General features: G+C 40.5%; 1 protein-coding gene across 1 annotated transcript in view; it reads right to left on the bottom strand.

Moving 5' to 3' along the window:
• Positions 1–16,717, bottom strand: part of NMU (neuromedin U) — a 28,251-nt gene extending 11,534 nt beyond the window's left edge. The window contains exons 1-4 of the mRNA XM_077848067.1: positions 16,559–16,717; positions 16,040–16,235; positions 10,008–10,066; positions 2,313–2,360 (exon numbers count right to left, since the gene is read on the bottom strand). Of these exons, the coding sequence (XP_077704193.1) occupies positions 2,313–2,360; positions 10,008–10,066; positions 16,040–16,130 (198 nt within the window). The 5' untranslated portion in view covers positions 16,131–16,235; positions 16,559–16,717. The remainder of the gene's footprint in view (positions 1–2,312; positions 2,361–10,007; positions 10,067–16,039; positions 16,236–16,558) is intronic.
• Between the last annotated feature and the right edge of the window lie 968 nt (positions 16,718–17,685).

Genomic DNA, 17,685 nt, shown 5'->3' on the forward strand with positions numbered 1-17,685 from the left:
AAACACTTCCATACACCTAATTCATATTCTGTCCTTAAAACACAGCTGTGAGAGACACAGGACGGCAAGAGTTCTTCTCGTGTGTAAAGGGAGTGAGGTTCTAAAAGACCGTGGGCTGCTCGATACCACATGTGGCTCGTAGTTGGTCCAGTGTGGCCTGGGAGCTCGGCCATCTGACCTGCAGGCATTCGTGGGTTTCCCTGGCATTGACTGTTAAGCCTATGGCTGGGGGTTGGATGAGGGAAAGAGTACCACTGGTCCGTTCCTTCCCACTTTTTCCCTTCAGGGTTGGGTACATAGGTCACCCCATAAAAATCTGGAAACATATTCCTGAAGCCTCCTTTTATGGCCTATCTAGAAATGCTGTAAAACACAAAACAATAAAAAGAAAATATCTAGTGATGTCATGTGTCTCTTAACACGCAGAAGAATAAATTCAGTGTCTCCTGAGAACATAGTTTTGAAGCCAGATGAGGCTTGGCAACAAGACTGAAGTTTGACGGAAAAAAAGTTTCAAAACAAATTGCATTTTCTCCGGCCACTCTTCTCATAAAGCCATTATTCTCTGAGCTACCACTATTCTTCAAGGATTTTTCTCACACTAGGTTTTTAAGATTTTTTTTCTTTTTTCTTTTTTATTTATTTATGATAGTCACAGAGAGAGAGAGAGAGAGGCAGAGACACAGGCAGAGGGAGAAGCAGACTCCATGCACCAGGAGCCTGACGTGGGATTCGATCCCGGGTCTCCAGGATCGTGCCCTGGGCCAAAGGCAGGCGCTAAACCGCTGCGCCACCCAGGGATCCCGGTTTTTAAGATTTTATTTTTTATTTGTGGACCTTAAAGATCCCTTCTTTTCTATTTGGTTAAAAGTGTTCTGAAGCCCCGTTCAGATAATCACATGAATAGTAAAATTGTAGTTCATGCAAAAAGTAGTGAATTTTAAAAATTGTATCAGTAAACATAAACAATTCCATGGTAAATTTATGAAGCTCTCATCCAAAGGTGCACAGTCTCCAAATCCAGAAAAAGCTTCATTTAGCTTCCTGGTGTCTAGGGAGTGTTTTAAATTCATCCTTTTAGTACTGAAGACATAAAATGATTCTGAGGGTGTTCCTGAATTTAAAATCAATGCAGAAACTTACACACTGATTAACATCCAGCCCATGTCATATATCCATCAGTGCTCCTTGCAATTTGAAATGTCATTCATAAATGTCATGTAGTGTGATCCTGGTCTTGCTTTTCCATCTAATGCCACTAGCTCCCTGCACATACTCGTCTGCAGACTGGGGAATGGGTTGAGGCAGGAGAAAACAGCCACTGCACAAGGCTGCTTCTCTACATGATGGCACTCTGGAAGGACACTATGACCTTGGCATAGCATGGCACCTCAGCCAGACCACAGAGGGGTTATGCCCCAGGCACACCACTGATTGCTTTGAAAGAACTTGAGCCAAGATCCTCTCCTGAGAATCTCCTCTGCATCCGGGACACTAGTGATACTGGTGAAGAAAGGCAACACTCTGAAGTTACCTGGGAAATAGAGCTGCAGACAGAAAGCAGCAGCGCCCAGTTGAGATGGTGTAAGGAGGACGCGCTTATTTTCAGCTCCTCCCACTTCCACCTACAGGAGCTGGACTCGCACTCCTCACTCCCCAACCCTCTCTGAACCCTTGCCTGTGGGAAGAGGACAGGCTCACCTGATGGATGACTGGGAGGAGGAAACTGGGAATGCTCCATTCAGCCCTTTCTTCCCAGGGAACCAGCTTTCTGGCTGGCTGTTCTTGTCGGGTCTCTGCCTGGTGCCAGAAAACCTGACTGGCGGGGAGGCTTTGAGTCACTGTGCAACCCCAGTTTCATTCTGGGAGTAGTTTTAGCAGACACACTTGGCACCAGATCGAAGGCCACATTTATAAATTGACTTTTCAGTTACAATGATACTTGATCTCTGAGACTGACTCCATGTTTCTCTCTCCATGGGTTTCAAACTCAATTGAGGGACGGAATATTAGCCTCCAAATGCAGCAACAGACACATTATTTTTAATCTAACACAGAATTTGATTTTGAAATTAGCATTTTCATTTCCAAAATATGTGCATATTACCTGCAAATCTATTTCACTTAGAGATAAAGGCCCCAGCATGACCTTACAACATAAACTCATAGCACTGATTATTACCTGCAGATGATGTAATCATTTCTAATGTGTTGACATGTTTTAATGAGTCCATAAAGTAATGACAGGTCCAGAGGGAGAAATGGAGCGACATCTACTTAAGTCACTACAAAACACCGCCAACTGGAATTACCTGAGGCTGAGAGTCAAGGGACAGGAAAGCGGAACATGCATCCCTTATCTGTAGAAAATAAAAAAAATGCCAGTTATAATTCGGAAACAGAAAGAATGGCCTCAAAATCAAGGAGCACCCTGTTATCATGTAGTTCTTTATGACATAAATCGAACCACATCAACTAAGTTAACATGATAATAGCATAAGTGCAAAACTGATAAGTAGCACACAGGAAAAATTATTATTATTATTTTTTAGGAAAAATTCTTAATCAGTGGCAGTCTATCAGTTCCCCAGCAAGGAGCCAGCATTAGGAAAAGGTTCTATTTCAGTGAAGGCCTACTGGGGAATCAATAAAGAGCCACACTCTTTACATTTGTAAGCTTTCCCTCCAGCATGAATTCTGTGATGTTGAGTAAGGGGGGCCACTTAAGAGCCTCGCCAGATTCCCCACATTTGTAGGTTTTTTCTCCAGTTTACATTGTCTTCTGTCTATTTGGACTTGACGACTGACTCAAGACTTTCCCAGATTTATTACATCTACGTGGGTTTTTCCAACATGAATTCTCTGACCGGAGGAAAAAGCTTTCTTACATTCATTACATGTCTAAAGATTCTCTCCAATATGAACACTCGTACGTATAAAAACGTCTGAGCTTTCAGAAAAGACCTTCACACATTTATTTTATTTATAACGGTTCTCTGGAAAGTGAGTCCTCAGATGTTTATTACCATTTGAGCCTTGCTTAAACTTTTTCTCAGGTTCACTGCATTGCTCTTTCCATTACAAAGGCCTCTGGTAGGTTTTTAAATTTTTAAATTTAAATTCAATTTAATTAACATATAATGTATTATTAGTTTTAGAAGTAGAATTCAGAGATTCATCAGTTGCATATGACACCCAGTGCTCATCACATCACGTGTCCTCTTTCATGCCCAACCCGTTACCCTATTCCCCACCCTTCTCCCCTCCATAGGCCCTCAGTTTGTTTCCTAGAGTTAGGAGTCTCTTCTGGTTTGCTTCCTTCTCTGTTTCCCTCTTATTTTATTTTTCCTTCCCTTCCCCTACAGGCTTTGTAGTTTTTTTATGTTTGACTCCTATGTAAAGGCCTTTCTAATTTTACTACACATGTAAAGGTCTTCCCGATGATCGATACTGATACTTATTGAGCACTATGGATGGTTAAGTATCGCCCCACATTTGTCAAGTTTATAGATTTCTGAATTCTGTGATGTTGAGTAAGGCTTGATTACCAGTTAAAGAATGTGGCAAGCTTTCATTTATTTTTTATATCAGTATTTTTCTCAGAACACCTTTTTAAAAGATTTTATTTATTTATTCATGAGAGACACAGAGAGAGAGGCAGAGACATAGACAGAGGGAGAAGCAGGCTCCTTGCAGGAAGCCTGATATGAGAGACTTGATCTACGGACCTGAGATCACACCCTGAGCAGAAGGCAGATGCTCAATCGCTGAGTCACCCAGGCATCCCTGTGGCAAGCTTTTCAACGATGCTAATCCCTGACTCAATATCAGAGAATTTATATTGGAGAGAAATTTTACAAAGAATTTGGAAGCCCTTTATTCAGTGCTGAAACCTTATTCAATATCATGGAATTCATACTGAAGAGAAACTTTGTCAATGTAAAGAATATGGTAAATTCTTTAAGGACTTCTCAACCCTTACTCATCATTACAGAGTTCACACTGAGGGGAAACCTTACAAATATAAAGAATGTGGCAAGTCTCTCACTGGAGCTCACAACTTACTCATCATCATAGATATCGTGCAGGAGAGAAACCATAACATGTCAAGAAAGTAGTAAAGCCTTTAACTGGAATTCAATCATTACTCAATATCCCCAAAGTCACACTAGATTCGAACCCTAGAAATGTAATGAAAGGGGAAAGACCTTTGTTTTAAAAAAATACACCTTAGAAAGCACCAGGGAGTGCATAAAGGAAAATAACTTTACAGACATAAAAATTTAGAAAAGTATGTCATGAAACATACTTTGACTGCATCAAATGTCAGTAAATGTCACAATTCACAGTAGAAAGCAATAAGTCAGTCACTCTTTTCAGACATTAAGTCAGAATATTACAGGGAATATGAGTAATACAGGGAATATTATAGGGAATATGAGTAATACAGGAAATATTATAGGAAATATGAGTTAAATGCTTAGATACTGTACTTGCTAGTATGCTTCAAAAAATAAAGGGGATGGAATTTTGGACAGATATAGTTAATTACAACATGCTTTTTATACTGACCCTATCTGGCATTTGTAACTGGCAAATTTTAATGTATTTCTATTCTCTAATCACTTCATGAAATACCTGTATTCCTGGTGGGTGTGTGAAATTGTGTGGATTGTAGTTGTGGCTGCATCAAAGGTAATGTGATGCCCTTCTTCATTCAGTGGGATTCACGTATTAATATCTAATTTCCTTTTGAAGAATAATGACAATATAAGATAGAATATATGATGGAAATCTAAATGGAGGGGAAACTGAATGGGAAAAATCAGAGAGGAAGACAAACCATGAAAGACACTTAGCTCTAAGAAAGAAACAGAGTTGCTGGAGGGGAGGGAGATGGGGGTAACCGGGTGATGGGCATTAAGAAGAGCACATGATGTGATGAGCACTGGGTGTTATACGCAACTCATGAGTTATTGAAAACTACATCTGAAACTAATGATGTACTATATGTTGGCCAGTTGGATTTAAATAAAAAAAAATAAATGGAGATACTGTGTGTCTGACTTATAACATGAATGTATGTTATCATGAAATAGATGTTCAGGGAATCACCTGTGTTTTGTATTACTAAGGAGCATTTTAAATTGTATAAACAAAATGTGATATCAACTGGTCTTTATGAAAAAGGAGGTGGTGATACAATAAAATATTGTTGTGTTTTTTTGTAATGGCAATAGTTAGAAGCAGGGAATATCAGCTGTTGTGGTTGAGAGAAAGAAATCTTTACAGACTAAAAAAGTTTATTGAACAGTTGACAGCTGTTCTCAGTCTTTATCTTAAAGAGAAAAACGGAAAGACTTCAAACTGTAGTATAGGAGATTTATATTAATCATTAAAAAACTGCTGCAAAGTTAAGCACTAAAGCTGGATGTCTGGAGTAGTTTATGGCATTTATTTCTTTGGTGGCCTTTTAAAATGAGGCTGGAAAAAAACAGTACTGTTTCTTGTCTGGGATGATTTGAGTCCTGTTTATGGTATGACATCTCAGAATTCTTTGTTGATCAGTTTAATTTAGTTTTCATTCTTACACTATACCAAAGAGGGAATAATCATACTCTTCGGTCATAACTCCTCATGCTCCTTATTGCTTCCAAGTTGAACATGTACTATAATATACGATTCTCTAATTTAGAGAAAAATGAAGAAGACCAAAGTCTTCATGTCTCTCTTCTTTTTATCCCCACAGAGCCTCTCATGTCCTCTATATGTCACAAATATTTAGGGAATTTTTTTATTCCACTCATCCCTGTGTCTACCCACCAGCCCCTTTTCCACGCCGTACAAATTTAGAATCATGACTGCAAAGATATATACACATGCATACAGGGATAAACTTCTTGAGGGCAGGGGCTATGCCATATCTAACTTGCCCGGAATAAATGTTCAATAAATATTCTTTAATTAAATTGCATTGAACTTATGGAGAGAAAATTAAAAGTCAATTGAGGGGGTTTGAAAGGCAAAAAGATACCTTTCTAAAGCTGTGAATTGTGATCAATGCTTCAATGTATCACCTCCACTTAATTTGCTTCGTTCGCTTCAGGATGGTTAGAGGAACAGATTCCTCCCATAACACTTTTGTGGTACTTAGGTATCTGAAGATATCACATGCTCCAAGGCAAAGCTGTCCACCTGCAGACCAAGCTGCCTGCCTGGGCGAAGTGGCTGTGTCCAAAAATAGTGAATCCTTGAGCCTAAGGGCTAATGAATTAGTGCATTCATATTGTTTGAATAAAAATAGCAGAATAAGAAAAACGCCAATTAATCAAATTGGGAGATAATTGCAAAGCTTTGCAGCCTTTGTTCTCTTTCCTTTAAAAGGCACAGCAACATTGTTCACCCACTTTCCATTTGGATAAGCATTTGTTCAGTTTACTCAGCTTGTGGCCCTAATGGTTTTAAATGTCACTAATTGCTTTTGAGAACTCTGTAGAGTCCACTGATGAATCTGCTTGAAAATGGTCAGATCTCTGTATAAGGTTTGAAAAAATGTGTTTCTGGTGTCTGAATAGCTCAGTAATTTCTAAAACCTCCAGGAGAAAAGTACATGTTCTAGCATCTTAGTATCTTCTGTAAAAGAACGTAGTATTTTACAACACTGTTTTTTCCCAACGTTATCATCTAAAATATTTTTTCAAAGATTTTCCACAGAAATATAATTTCAAGCTAAAATAAATGTTTCTGTATTATACATTAATGTCTGTTGTCTGAATTATTCTTCATCTTGTTTATCTGCCTTTAGCATGTATTTTGATAGATGACCAAGGCAGAGAACTTTATCATAAACTTTATGAATTTCTGTTATTAGAGCTTGTGTAGTACTTGGCACTTACTTTCCAACTTGCCTCTTCCTTTATGTATTTTGTTTGGGGTGGCTTAGGTACACAGAATATTCTCCTCAGCTCATAGTTTATGATCATCACTGAACTCGCTTTATTTATTTATTCTTTTATGTTTCAGTTTCTTATTCCTATTCCATCCTCCCATGAGCAACTCTTCTTAATGTATTTGATGTGTGTTCCCCATTTATTTATGTTCTTGTAAAATTTGTATTGCTATTTGGTGTGCATGTATGGCATTTTCTTACTTTTTTTTCACTCAAAACTATATTTTGAGATCTATCCACGTTACTGGGGACATCTAGTTTGTTGCTCCTAACTGCTATAGAATACTCTATAATGCGCCTACCATATGACTGTTGCCTACCCACTCCCCAATGATAGATAGCTGGGTTTCCTCCAGTTCTATTTTAATATAAGCAAAGCTGTTATCCACCTCCTTGTATCTGTTTTCCACTTATGGCTCTAAAGGAGGATATTTTTGAGCTATATACCCAGGAGGGGGAATGCTAGATTATGGGGATATCTAGGTTGCTTTCCAGATAGCTCCAGTTTACACTCTCACCAGCAAAGTGTGAGATTTGTACATTCCACGTTCTTGCCAACTCTTGCCATTACCTAGATTCCAATTTTGCTAGTCTAATGGGTAGAGAGTGACACTTTGTTGTTGTTGTCTTAATTTTCATTTCTTTTTTACTAATGAATCTGAGCCTCTCTTTATATACTTGTTGGTCTTCAGGTTTCTTCTTTGTAAATTGTTCTGTCTTTGACTACTTTTACCTTGGATTCCTATCTTTTATCCAATTGGTTTGATAGAGTATCTTAGAGATTCTAGAAATTAATCCTTTGTCAGTTTTATATGTAGCCAACATCTTTCAAAGGCTCTTACTTTTTTTTTTTTAAATATAGTCTTTTTGATAGAAATATTTACTTTTAATGTAATTCAATCTATCATCTTTTTGGCCTTATGATCTATATTTGAAATTTTGTTTTAGAAGTCATTCCCTCCTCCGAGCTCACAAAGATATTTTCCTAATAGAAAAGATAGATTCTATTAACTATCATTTACCATTTGTATTTAGATCTTTAATCCACTTGGAGCTCACTTGTTAGTTTTTTTTTATTGAAAAATAATTGGCATATATTAGTTTCAGGTGCACAACATTGTGATTTGATATTTATATACATTACAAAATGTCCAATGAGGTGTTGGCTTTATTTTTCTCCATACAGCGAGCCAGTTTCTCAGCCTTCACTTGCCAAACAATCTGTGCTTTCCCCTCTGATTTTTAATGTTGCTTTCATTGTAAGTTGTGCATTTCTGCCTTAGTTTGGGTTCTCTCAGAAACAGACCTTGAGATAGTGATGTAGATATGAGTAGATTATTCGGGGAGATGACCCAAGAAGCACTGGTAGGATAATGAAGACAGAGAAGAAAGAGAAGGAATCCAGTAAAGAGTATGTTTTCAAGCATATTACCACCATGGATAACTGGGATCAGTCTATCTGGGGAACTCTAGGAACCAATGCAGAATACATCTGTTATCCCAACTGAAGAGGGATAGAGGGAAGAGGCAGCTAAGGTACTTATTCAGCAACTCCCTTGGGTCACCAATTGAGGGCTATCTAAAGTGGGGGGCATTTACTCTCTGGCACTTCTAGTTCAACTACACTCCACATGGGGCTTGAACTCATGACCCTGAGGTCAAGAGTTGCGTGCTCTACTGACTGAGCCAGCCAGGTGCCCCCACATTTTGACTTACAGTGTTTTTATGTGATTTAATTCTAACCATTTTGTAATTTTCTCTTTAGCCTGGTGTTATTTACCAGAATGCTGCATATTTTCTAAACAGATGGGATATTGAAGTTGTACTTTCATTGCTGTTAATTTCTAATTCTTTTGCGTTATGAATGGAAAACATTTAAAATGCTTCCCTTTAAGGGAAGGGAGAAGAAATGTGTGGGAAGTGTCAGAAAGGGAGACAGAACGTAAAGACTGCTAACTCTGGGAAACGAACTAGGGGTGGTGGAAGGGGAGGAGGGCGGGGGGTGGGAGTGAATGGGTGACGGGCACTGGGTGTTATTCTGTATGTTAGTAAATTGAACACCAATAAAAAATAAATTAAAAAAAATAAAATAAAAAATAAATAAATAAAATGTAGAACAAGGTATTCACAGACTAAAAAAATAAAATAAAAAAATAAAATAAAATAAAATAAAATAAAATGCTTCCCTTTTAACTTACGGAAGTTTTGTGTCCTCACACATGGTCTATTTTTGTGTAATGTTCCAATTATACTCAGAAAGAATCTGTATACTATCTAGTGTAGGTTTTAAAAAGTATTTTTAATAGTTCAAATTTATTAATGGAACGGTTAAATCTTTGCTGTATCTACTTATATGTCATCAGTTTTGAGAGAGGTATACTAAAATCTCTAACTATAACTGTTCATTGATCTATTTTTCCATGAAGTTCTACCAGTTATTAAGTAAATTTTGAGTTTTTTTAAACTACATATTAATAATGGCTATATCTTTTGCTCTGCTGTTCTTTTATCAGCATAAAAACACTGAACATAATTCAAGATCTGAGCATATGGAGATACTGAGCATTATTAATAAAAGCATAAAATAAGGTTCCCTCTTTTCTATGATGGTTTATTTGAATTCTATTTTATCAGATATTAAGATCGCTACTCCAATTTTCTTGCAATTCATATTTTTTGGAAGGTCCTTTCCCAGACTTTTTGGATAGCCTTTTTTTCTTTTTTAAGTGCAACTTTTATAGACAACAAATTGTTGGGTCTTTATTTTAAAAATCCAATCTGAGAATCTCTGTCTTTAAGTGTTATTTTTGGTACATTCACATTATTGTAATTACTCTATTATTGGGCTTATTTCTGTCATGTTACTTTACCATTTACTGTAATTGTTTTGTTTCTTTTCATTTTCCTTCTTTCATTTCAAGAGAATAATAATTCTGAATATTATCATATCAGAATGTTAGTAAAATCATAGTTGTCTCAAAACTCAATTATCTTATTTCATTTGATAATTTCAAATAAGGTAAAATTTCCACTAATTTGCATAAGAACAATTCTTTACCTCATTCCACAGCTGTGGTTCTTGTTCAGGCTGTAATCCTTGAGATAATACTGGAGCACCTAAAAATAAAGTTATGCTTACATGTTATTTTTATAGTATTTCTTTTAAAGTTAAACATTTATATATAATTCAGTTTCAGATGACATTTTTCATTTTCACTGTACATCATTACCCTCCTATTTCAGCTAGATATTTCAGCATTAGACTTAGTATAAGGATACATAATTATTAAATAAACCTTAGTAGCATTTCAAAAATATAACTCTAAGAATGAATTTGTTTTCGTCTACACAAAAACATGTATACATAAATGTGCATAGCAGTATATCATAATAGCCTCAGAGTGGAAATGATCCAAATATCTGTTATTTGATAAGAGATAAACAAAAGGTGGTGTATGCACATAATGGAATACTATTTGGCAATAAAAAGGAATGAAGTACTGATATATACTTCATCAAAAAGGAATCTCAGACATACTATGCTAAATCAAATAAGCCAGATGCAAAAGATCAAGATTATATGATTCCATTTATATGGAATGTCCAGAAAAGGCAAATCTATAATAATAGAAAGATTAGTGGTTGCCTGGAGCTGGGAGTAGGAATGGAGATTGACTGCAAATGGACATAACAGATTTTTTTTTTGGGGGGGGGAGTGGAAAATTGTATTATTGTGATAGCTACACAGTTCTTAAAGTCTATGTAAAACCCACTGAGTTGGGGCACCTGGGTGGTTCAGTTGGTTAACTGTCCAACTCTTGGTTTTCACTCAGGTCATGATCTCAGAGTCCTGGGATTGAGCCCCGAGTTGGGCTTTGCATTCAGTGTGGAGACTCCTGGAGATCTCTCTCTTTCTCCTCCTGCTTGTGTGCTCTCCTTCGCTTTTTAAAATAATTAAATAAAATCTTTTTAAAAACCCCTACTGAGTTGTATATAAAGTATATTTCAATAAAGGTCTTTTAAAGAATAATTATTTGTTAGGCCCTTAATTATTACTGAAATAAAATGTTAGCTAGCTTACATCCACTAAAATAATATTTTCTCCATAGATTCAATTTTCTAATTCATGCTATGTAAATTATTTCAGCAAAAACACTGAAATAATATTTATTAATATTAAATGTGATTACTATTTATTTTCTTATCTATGTACATTTATCTTTAATAAAATCAAGAAAATGTCCTGCAATCAAAGACTAAGTTTTTCTAAGATCTCAAATGTAGCAAAATTAAATACTTAAAAGAATAAGCTTAAAGAAAATAACTTTTTAAAAATAAGATAGCACCTACTAACACTGAGCATTTATTGATGCCAGGCACTATCCTGGACATTTAAAGTGTATTATATCCTTTTAACAGACTTTTGAAATAGCTCTTATACCTGTTCTCACTTTAAGATGAGGAAACTCAGTGGTTGAGCATCCGTCTTTGGCTCAGGTGGTGATCCCGGGGTTCTGGGATCGAGTCTTGCATCAGGCTCCCCACAGGGAACCTGCTTCTCCCTCTGCCTATGTGTCTGCCTCTCTTTCTGTGTCTCTCATGAATAAATAAATAAAGTCTCTAAAACAAACAAAAAATACCTGGTGATCTTACTCAATGAGATTCTAATTCAGGCAGTCAGAGACCAGCCCAAGCGTCTGCTTTTCTATCAAGTTCCCTGATGATACTGATGCTACTGGTTCTTGGATACCACTGAACATCCAGGAGGATAGAACATTGCATCGTAGGAAGAAATGGAGGATGCCTCATTGTTCAACACAACTAAGCAGCTCAAAGAGACATTTTAGGTCCAAGCTTCTCTCTAACAAGTCTGAACACTTCCAAAATGGGGTATGGATGTTCTCTCGAAAACCACCTAAAAGGCCATTGGCCCATTCCTTACAACTTGGACGCCCTGCTTATCTGCAGTTACTAAGACTGAATAATAGGAAGGTGGAATGGAGAGGAATGGAAGGGGAGGGCACGATTTGATGGAAAAGAACAGAACCAGAGGCAGGTACGGATGCAAAGGGAAAACACAAAGATTTCCACTCTTTCGATTCAGTCTTTACCAGCATGTACTTCTGATTTCTCCACTCACTATACCACTGTTCATTTCTCTTTGACAGGTGCTCCTGTTTAAAGAATACAATTTTATACTCTTTTTTTTTTGTTTTAAATTTTATTTATTTGAGATAGAGAGAGAACATGAGCAGGGGGAGAGGGGGAGGGAGAAGCAGGCTCCCCTCTGAGCAGGGAGCCCAACACAGGTTCATGACCTGAGCCAAAAGCAGATGCTTAACCAACTGAGCCACCCAGACACCTCACAATTTTATATTCTTTCTTCACCTGCCTGTCTCCCACCCTTCGGTAAAAGTGGAAGCTCCCAGCTCCATGCTGCCTCCCGGTGAGCTTGCCTCCTTCCACATCCCAAGCTTGCATGGGCCACACAGAAATTGCCATGATATCTTACTCCCAAGCACTTATATAATCAAAAAGGGGTACTTTGTGGTTCTTACACAACACATGTAAACAGTCTCAGGGTAAAAATGTTAGAGGAGCCAAAATTTCAAAATGTTTTTAATTTATAGAAACTCACTAATATCCGAGTACCAGACCCAAATGTAAAAAGGAAATATTTTTCTTCCCTTTGTGTACTTGTTAACCAAAGTTGATGTGATTTTTTCCCCCAAGATACCCTAGGTATGGGCTTTATATAGTCAAATAGTAGTACTAGATACTTTTTTTTTTTAATTTATGATAGTCTCACAGAGAGAGAGAGAGAGAGAGAGAGGCAGAGACACAGGCAGAGGGAAAAGCAGGCTCCATGCACCGGGAGCCCGATGTGGGATTCGATCCCGGGTCTCCAGGATCACACCCTGGGCCAAAGGCAGGCGCCAAACCGCTGCGCCACCCAGGGATCCCTAGATATTTTCTTAAGTATAGTCAAAGTGTCGTTATCTCGTAGATTACAAAAACTGCACTGTTTTTGATCAGCTTTAAGATACTTATATACTGTCTAGTAAAGTGAAACCTTTAGTCTTATAGTGTACAGTCTAACTAATGCAAATAATACGGATAGACAACTTTTGCATCTGCAAATACACCATCTGTTAGAGAAAGAAGAACTGACCTTTAGATTGGGGTATAACCGACATACATTATGCTAGTTGCAGCTGCACAACATAACAATCCTAAATTTGTATATATTGTGAAATGATCACCACAATAAGTCTCATTAACATCTATCACCAACGTAGTTACAGAGGTTTTTTTTCTTGTGATGAGAACTTTTAAGATTCACTCTTAGCAGCTTTCAAATACACCATGTAGTCACCATGCTTTACATTACATCCTCATGGCTTATTTATTTTATAAATGGAAGTTTGTACCTTTTGACTCCCTTTACGCATTTCAAACTTCCACCTCCTACCTCTGTGAACCCCTATTCTGTTCTCTGTATCCACATGCTTGGTTTGATTTTGTTTTGCTGGGGTTTTTTAGATTGCATGTACAAGTCAGATCATATAGTACCTGTCTCTCTCTGAAAAACAGAGATAATTACTTTTCTTAAAGATTTTATTTATTTATTCATGAGAGACACACACACAGAGGCAGACACAGGCAGAGGGAGAAGCAGGCTCCATGCAGGGAGCCCAATGCTGGTGCGGGGGGGAGGACCCAATCTGGGATTCCAGGATCACACCCTCAGCCAAAGGCAGACACTCAACCGCTCAACTGCAGAGCCACCCAGGCATCCCCAGACTTAATTATTCTAAAAGTGGTGCTAATTTTCTTTCCTTGTTGCTAGCACTTAGCTAGTGTAGGGTTCCAAAGTGAGAAATTGTTACTACTGACTGAATTTTAAGACATAGTCAATGAGCAGGAGTCTGAATTTTAAGACATATTCAAAGAGCAAGGGTCTGAGTAGGAAAAAACCCTTCTTAATTTAGTCTTGGGCACTTTGATCACTTACTGTCACAAGCCAAATCAAGGTTTGTTGCAGTTATCCAAAATGTTCCCTCTTTTAGAAAATTTCTTTCTTTATTTTAATGATGTTCTTTGAATCGTAAACTGTTTCCATCCACCAGACTTGTGACTGGCTCTTTATCTTGCTGTTGCATGCTCTGCTAACTCATTTTGCCAAGGATGCTCCACTTTTTGACACTATTTTATTTTCCTACGGCTTTGTGATATTTGTTTTGTTGTTTTTAGATACATCCAGTTACATCCTGCATAATGATTAATCTTCATAGATTATCTCCCAGTTTTGATTATGTATGTCATGCTTCCCTTCCAATGCCATTTTTAGGGACTCAGGACTAGGGAAGATCATACTATGTTCACTCATTCCCCTCTCCCTCACATCTTTAGAGAGATAAAATTATTTTTTTCAATATCAAGAGCAGGTCTAAAGGGGAAAAAGATACAAAATGATAGTCTAGGGGGTTTCTGTGCAGTGGAAAAGGCATCTTGTCTGTTTGCTTGAGAAATACTGGGGATGTTTATGAGATGATTGGTCAGCCAGCAGAAACATTCTTTCTCAACATAAAACCCAAGACTTGTCTTTTGCCAAAAAAAAAAAGGCCTTCTACAGTTTCTGCTTAATCACCAGCAGCCTGAAAATTCCCCCATTTCTCAAAAAAGCAGTTATCTCCCACCGATCCAAATATCACTGTAATCATATAGCATGTAACATGTATAGCAGGTACATTTGCTTTACAGAGAAAAGGACACTTTTAAAACTATAATCATCTGCTTCTTTAACAAGGTAGATAAAGACTGCCACCCTAATTCTACCAAAAACAAATTTAAAACATTAAAATATTAACACTACCTTGCATAGGTTATGCTGTAGCATTGCTGGCTATGTGATGGAGAAGGTTTAGGTCTAGCTTCGGACTGCTAACATTCCATAGCCAAATGACCTCATTTTGCAAGCAGGAGAGCTCCTCCCCACCTCCTTCTCCAATGCCCCCAGGAAAGGGGCCAAAAAACCAAAAATGATAAAAGGACAGCAATAAAAATAAATATATTGGAAAAGAATAGCTTCAGTTTCTCCACCTCTAATTGAGGGCTGGCCTGCAAGCTCTGAAAGGCCCCTGCAGTTACGGTTTCAAGTCCCCAGTGTTCTCAACAGTGATGACATGGTCTGCGCACCTCTGCCTCACCGCCAGGAGGGCAGAGGGAAGCTAAGGGAACCCGCTGTGGAGTTAGAAGATTCAGTCTTGGCAGGATAGTGGCTGGCCCTGGAGGGGACTCTGGATCAGAGGTGGGGGGCAAAGGATGGATCCCTCCAGGTAATCTTTGGGGAATAGGGGAGTGATCTCCCCGCTGGAACATACTGGGCTTCCTTCTACCTCGTCTCCCAAGCTGCAGACATCCCTCCCTGACCTCGATTTTGCTTTTTCCAGTTCTTTTCTCTGAGCCAAGCACTGGAAATCCCTATTTTATCAGATGGCATCTGCCTTCACTGGCTTTCGCTGCGGCACTGATTGAAAGCCCGGCTGGCGCACTTGCCTCTCCAACTCTGTGATACAAAGAAAGTCTCCGTTCTTTTTCCTGACCTGGTGCGTCAGAACCTAGAAAGGCACCGAGCGCACCCCCGTCCCCTTCTAAAGGGCCAGAAGGGGGCCTGTTTCGTCGCTCGGGGTGATCTGAACGCAACAGGAGCTCACTCCCTAAAGGAGAGCGGCGCTCTCCCGAGTTCACCGGCAGCAGCGCCAGGTGATCGGCAGGTGTCAAAGTCCAGTTCGGCTTTAGCCATCAATCCGGCTAGTCATTGCCACGAAAGGGAACGCACTTTAATTTTCGGCATGTTCGTTCGTTCAAGTTTTCCCGGGTCCGCGGGCCACGGACGTCCCGCGCGTGAGGGAGCCCAGCCAGGTGCGCGGGACCTGCGGGGCTGGGGGCCGGTGCGCGGCGCCGCGCGAGGGTCGTCAGAGGCGGGAAGCCGGGGAGCCCCCCCCCCAAGCCGACAGCAGAAAGGGAGGAAGAGAGCGAGGCAGGTGGCCCGGGGAAGGCGCCAGGACGGCGGGCGCGGGCGCTCACCTGGGCAGGTGCCCGCGCAGCAGGCGAGCAGCAGCAGCAGCAGCAGCGGCGGCGGCGGGGGCGGCGCGGGCATCTCGGCCGCTGCGGGCATCTCGGGGCTCAGCGCGGCACGCGGGGCCCTGGCAGTGCCTCCGGGTCCCGGACGCGCGGCTCGCGGGGCTCCGCCGCCAAGTTTTAAATCTGGCGGACACGTGGGCTGGGGCGGCGCGGTCCCCACGCGCGTCAGCTCGCCGCCCACGCCCCCGGGCTCCGTCGCGTCACTCGCGACCCGCCGCCCGCCCCCGGCCCCCACCCGCGGCGGGACCCGCCCCCGGCCACTGTCGTGACTCAGGGCGCCTCTCGCTCCGGCCGCCCCGGGGCTCGGGGATGAGCCTGGAAACGACCCAGTGCACGTCCGTTCCCTGCTCGGAGAGGGTCTGGGCGGGGGCTGGAGGAGGAGCGCGAGCCCGGAGGCCCGAAGGGGCCGGGATCGGGGTTCTTACGCGGGGGGGGGGGGGTCCTGGGACGCCCCTGGCGCACCTCTCGGGAAGGCCTCCTCTGCCGCACCCACTGTGCGCACCTCCACCTCCGCAGAAGCACCTCTGTCCCGCTCGCTCCTTCGTCCCCAGCTCCCAGCTCAAGCCCGGTGCGTACCGGAGTACCAGTGGTGACCCTGGTGTTCCCCCAATTCCTGCAAGATCTGAGATCATTTAGGGAAATGCAGTTATCTGTTGAAGAAGCTCGAGGAGAAAGGATTGCTGGGATTTGACCACACATACATTTCCAATAGGTCTGGAAGGTCTCTGGCTATCCTATGTGTTCCCAAGGTTGCTCGTTTTTCCATGCGTTTCTCCCGCGGTCCCTCCCCCTAGCTGTTGCTTTCTGATTTCTAGGGTGATGGGAACTCTGCCATCCCCCTCCATACTTTCCTTTACTTCCTAAGTGGAAATGTCCAGGAAGCAGCCTCTCTAGGACACTGGCTGATACTGTTTTAATTTCCTTCTACTGAAAGAGGGAAGACTGAGCTCATTTGACCTCCTTACGAAAGCAACACAGAGGAAAGGGTAGAAAGGAAGTACATTAACATTTCCTAAGGGACACCTTCCCCTGCTATTTAATTTAACACTCATATCATCTCTGGAAGGTAAAACTATTATGACGCTTATTTGATGATACTGATGATACTTGGAGATATTAAATTGTCTGCCCAAGGATATCAGCCTGTGGGAGAGACCCCTCTGCGAAGACCTTTCTTCTCTAAGCTGGGGATTTTAATGCACTAGAAATGCACTGTGCAAAGCACTATAGGCAAAGTGGGGCCTTAAAGACTAGAATCTTTAGTAACAGGAGGAATTTCCCTAAAGGAAATTAGAACTTGGTGAAGGGCCCCAAATCCATACTGAAATAGCTGTCTTACAAGGCAAGTGCTCATCCTGACAGGTAATAAGAAAAAAATAGTCACTCCTGTTTTTAAGTTTGCATGCAGCATATGAGCAAGGCCGGATGAGAGTCATGGTCCGAACCAGGAATCAAGGATGGATGAGAATAGATTTGATCAGTATTGCTTAAGCTTTGATTTATTCCCAAAGTAGTAAAAAGGTAGTGCAGAGGATTTTGATGGGTGGAGGTGGCCCTGATTCCCGATTGCCTTCCTGTATTTCCTGGAG

Source organism: Canis aureus, chromosome 14 (assembly GCF_053574225.1).
Source record: "Canis aureus isolate CA01 chromosome 14, VMU_Caureus_v.1.0, whole genome shotgun sequence".
NCBI classification, from domain to species: Eukaryota; Metazoa; Chordata; class Mammalia; order Carnivora; family Canidae; genus Canis; species Canis aureus.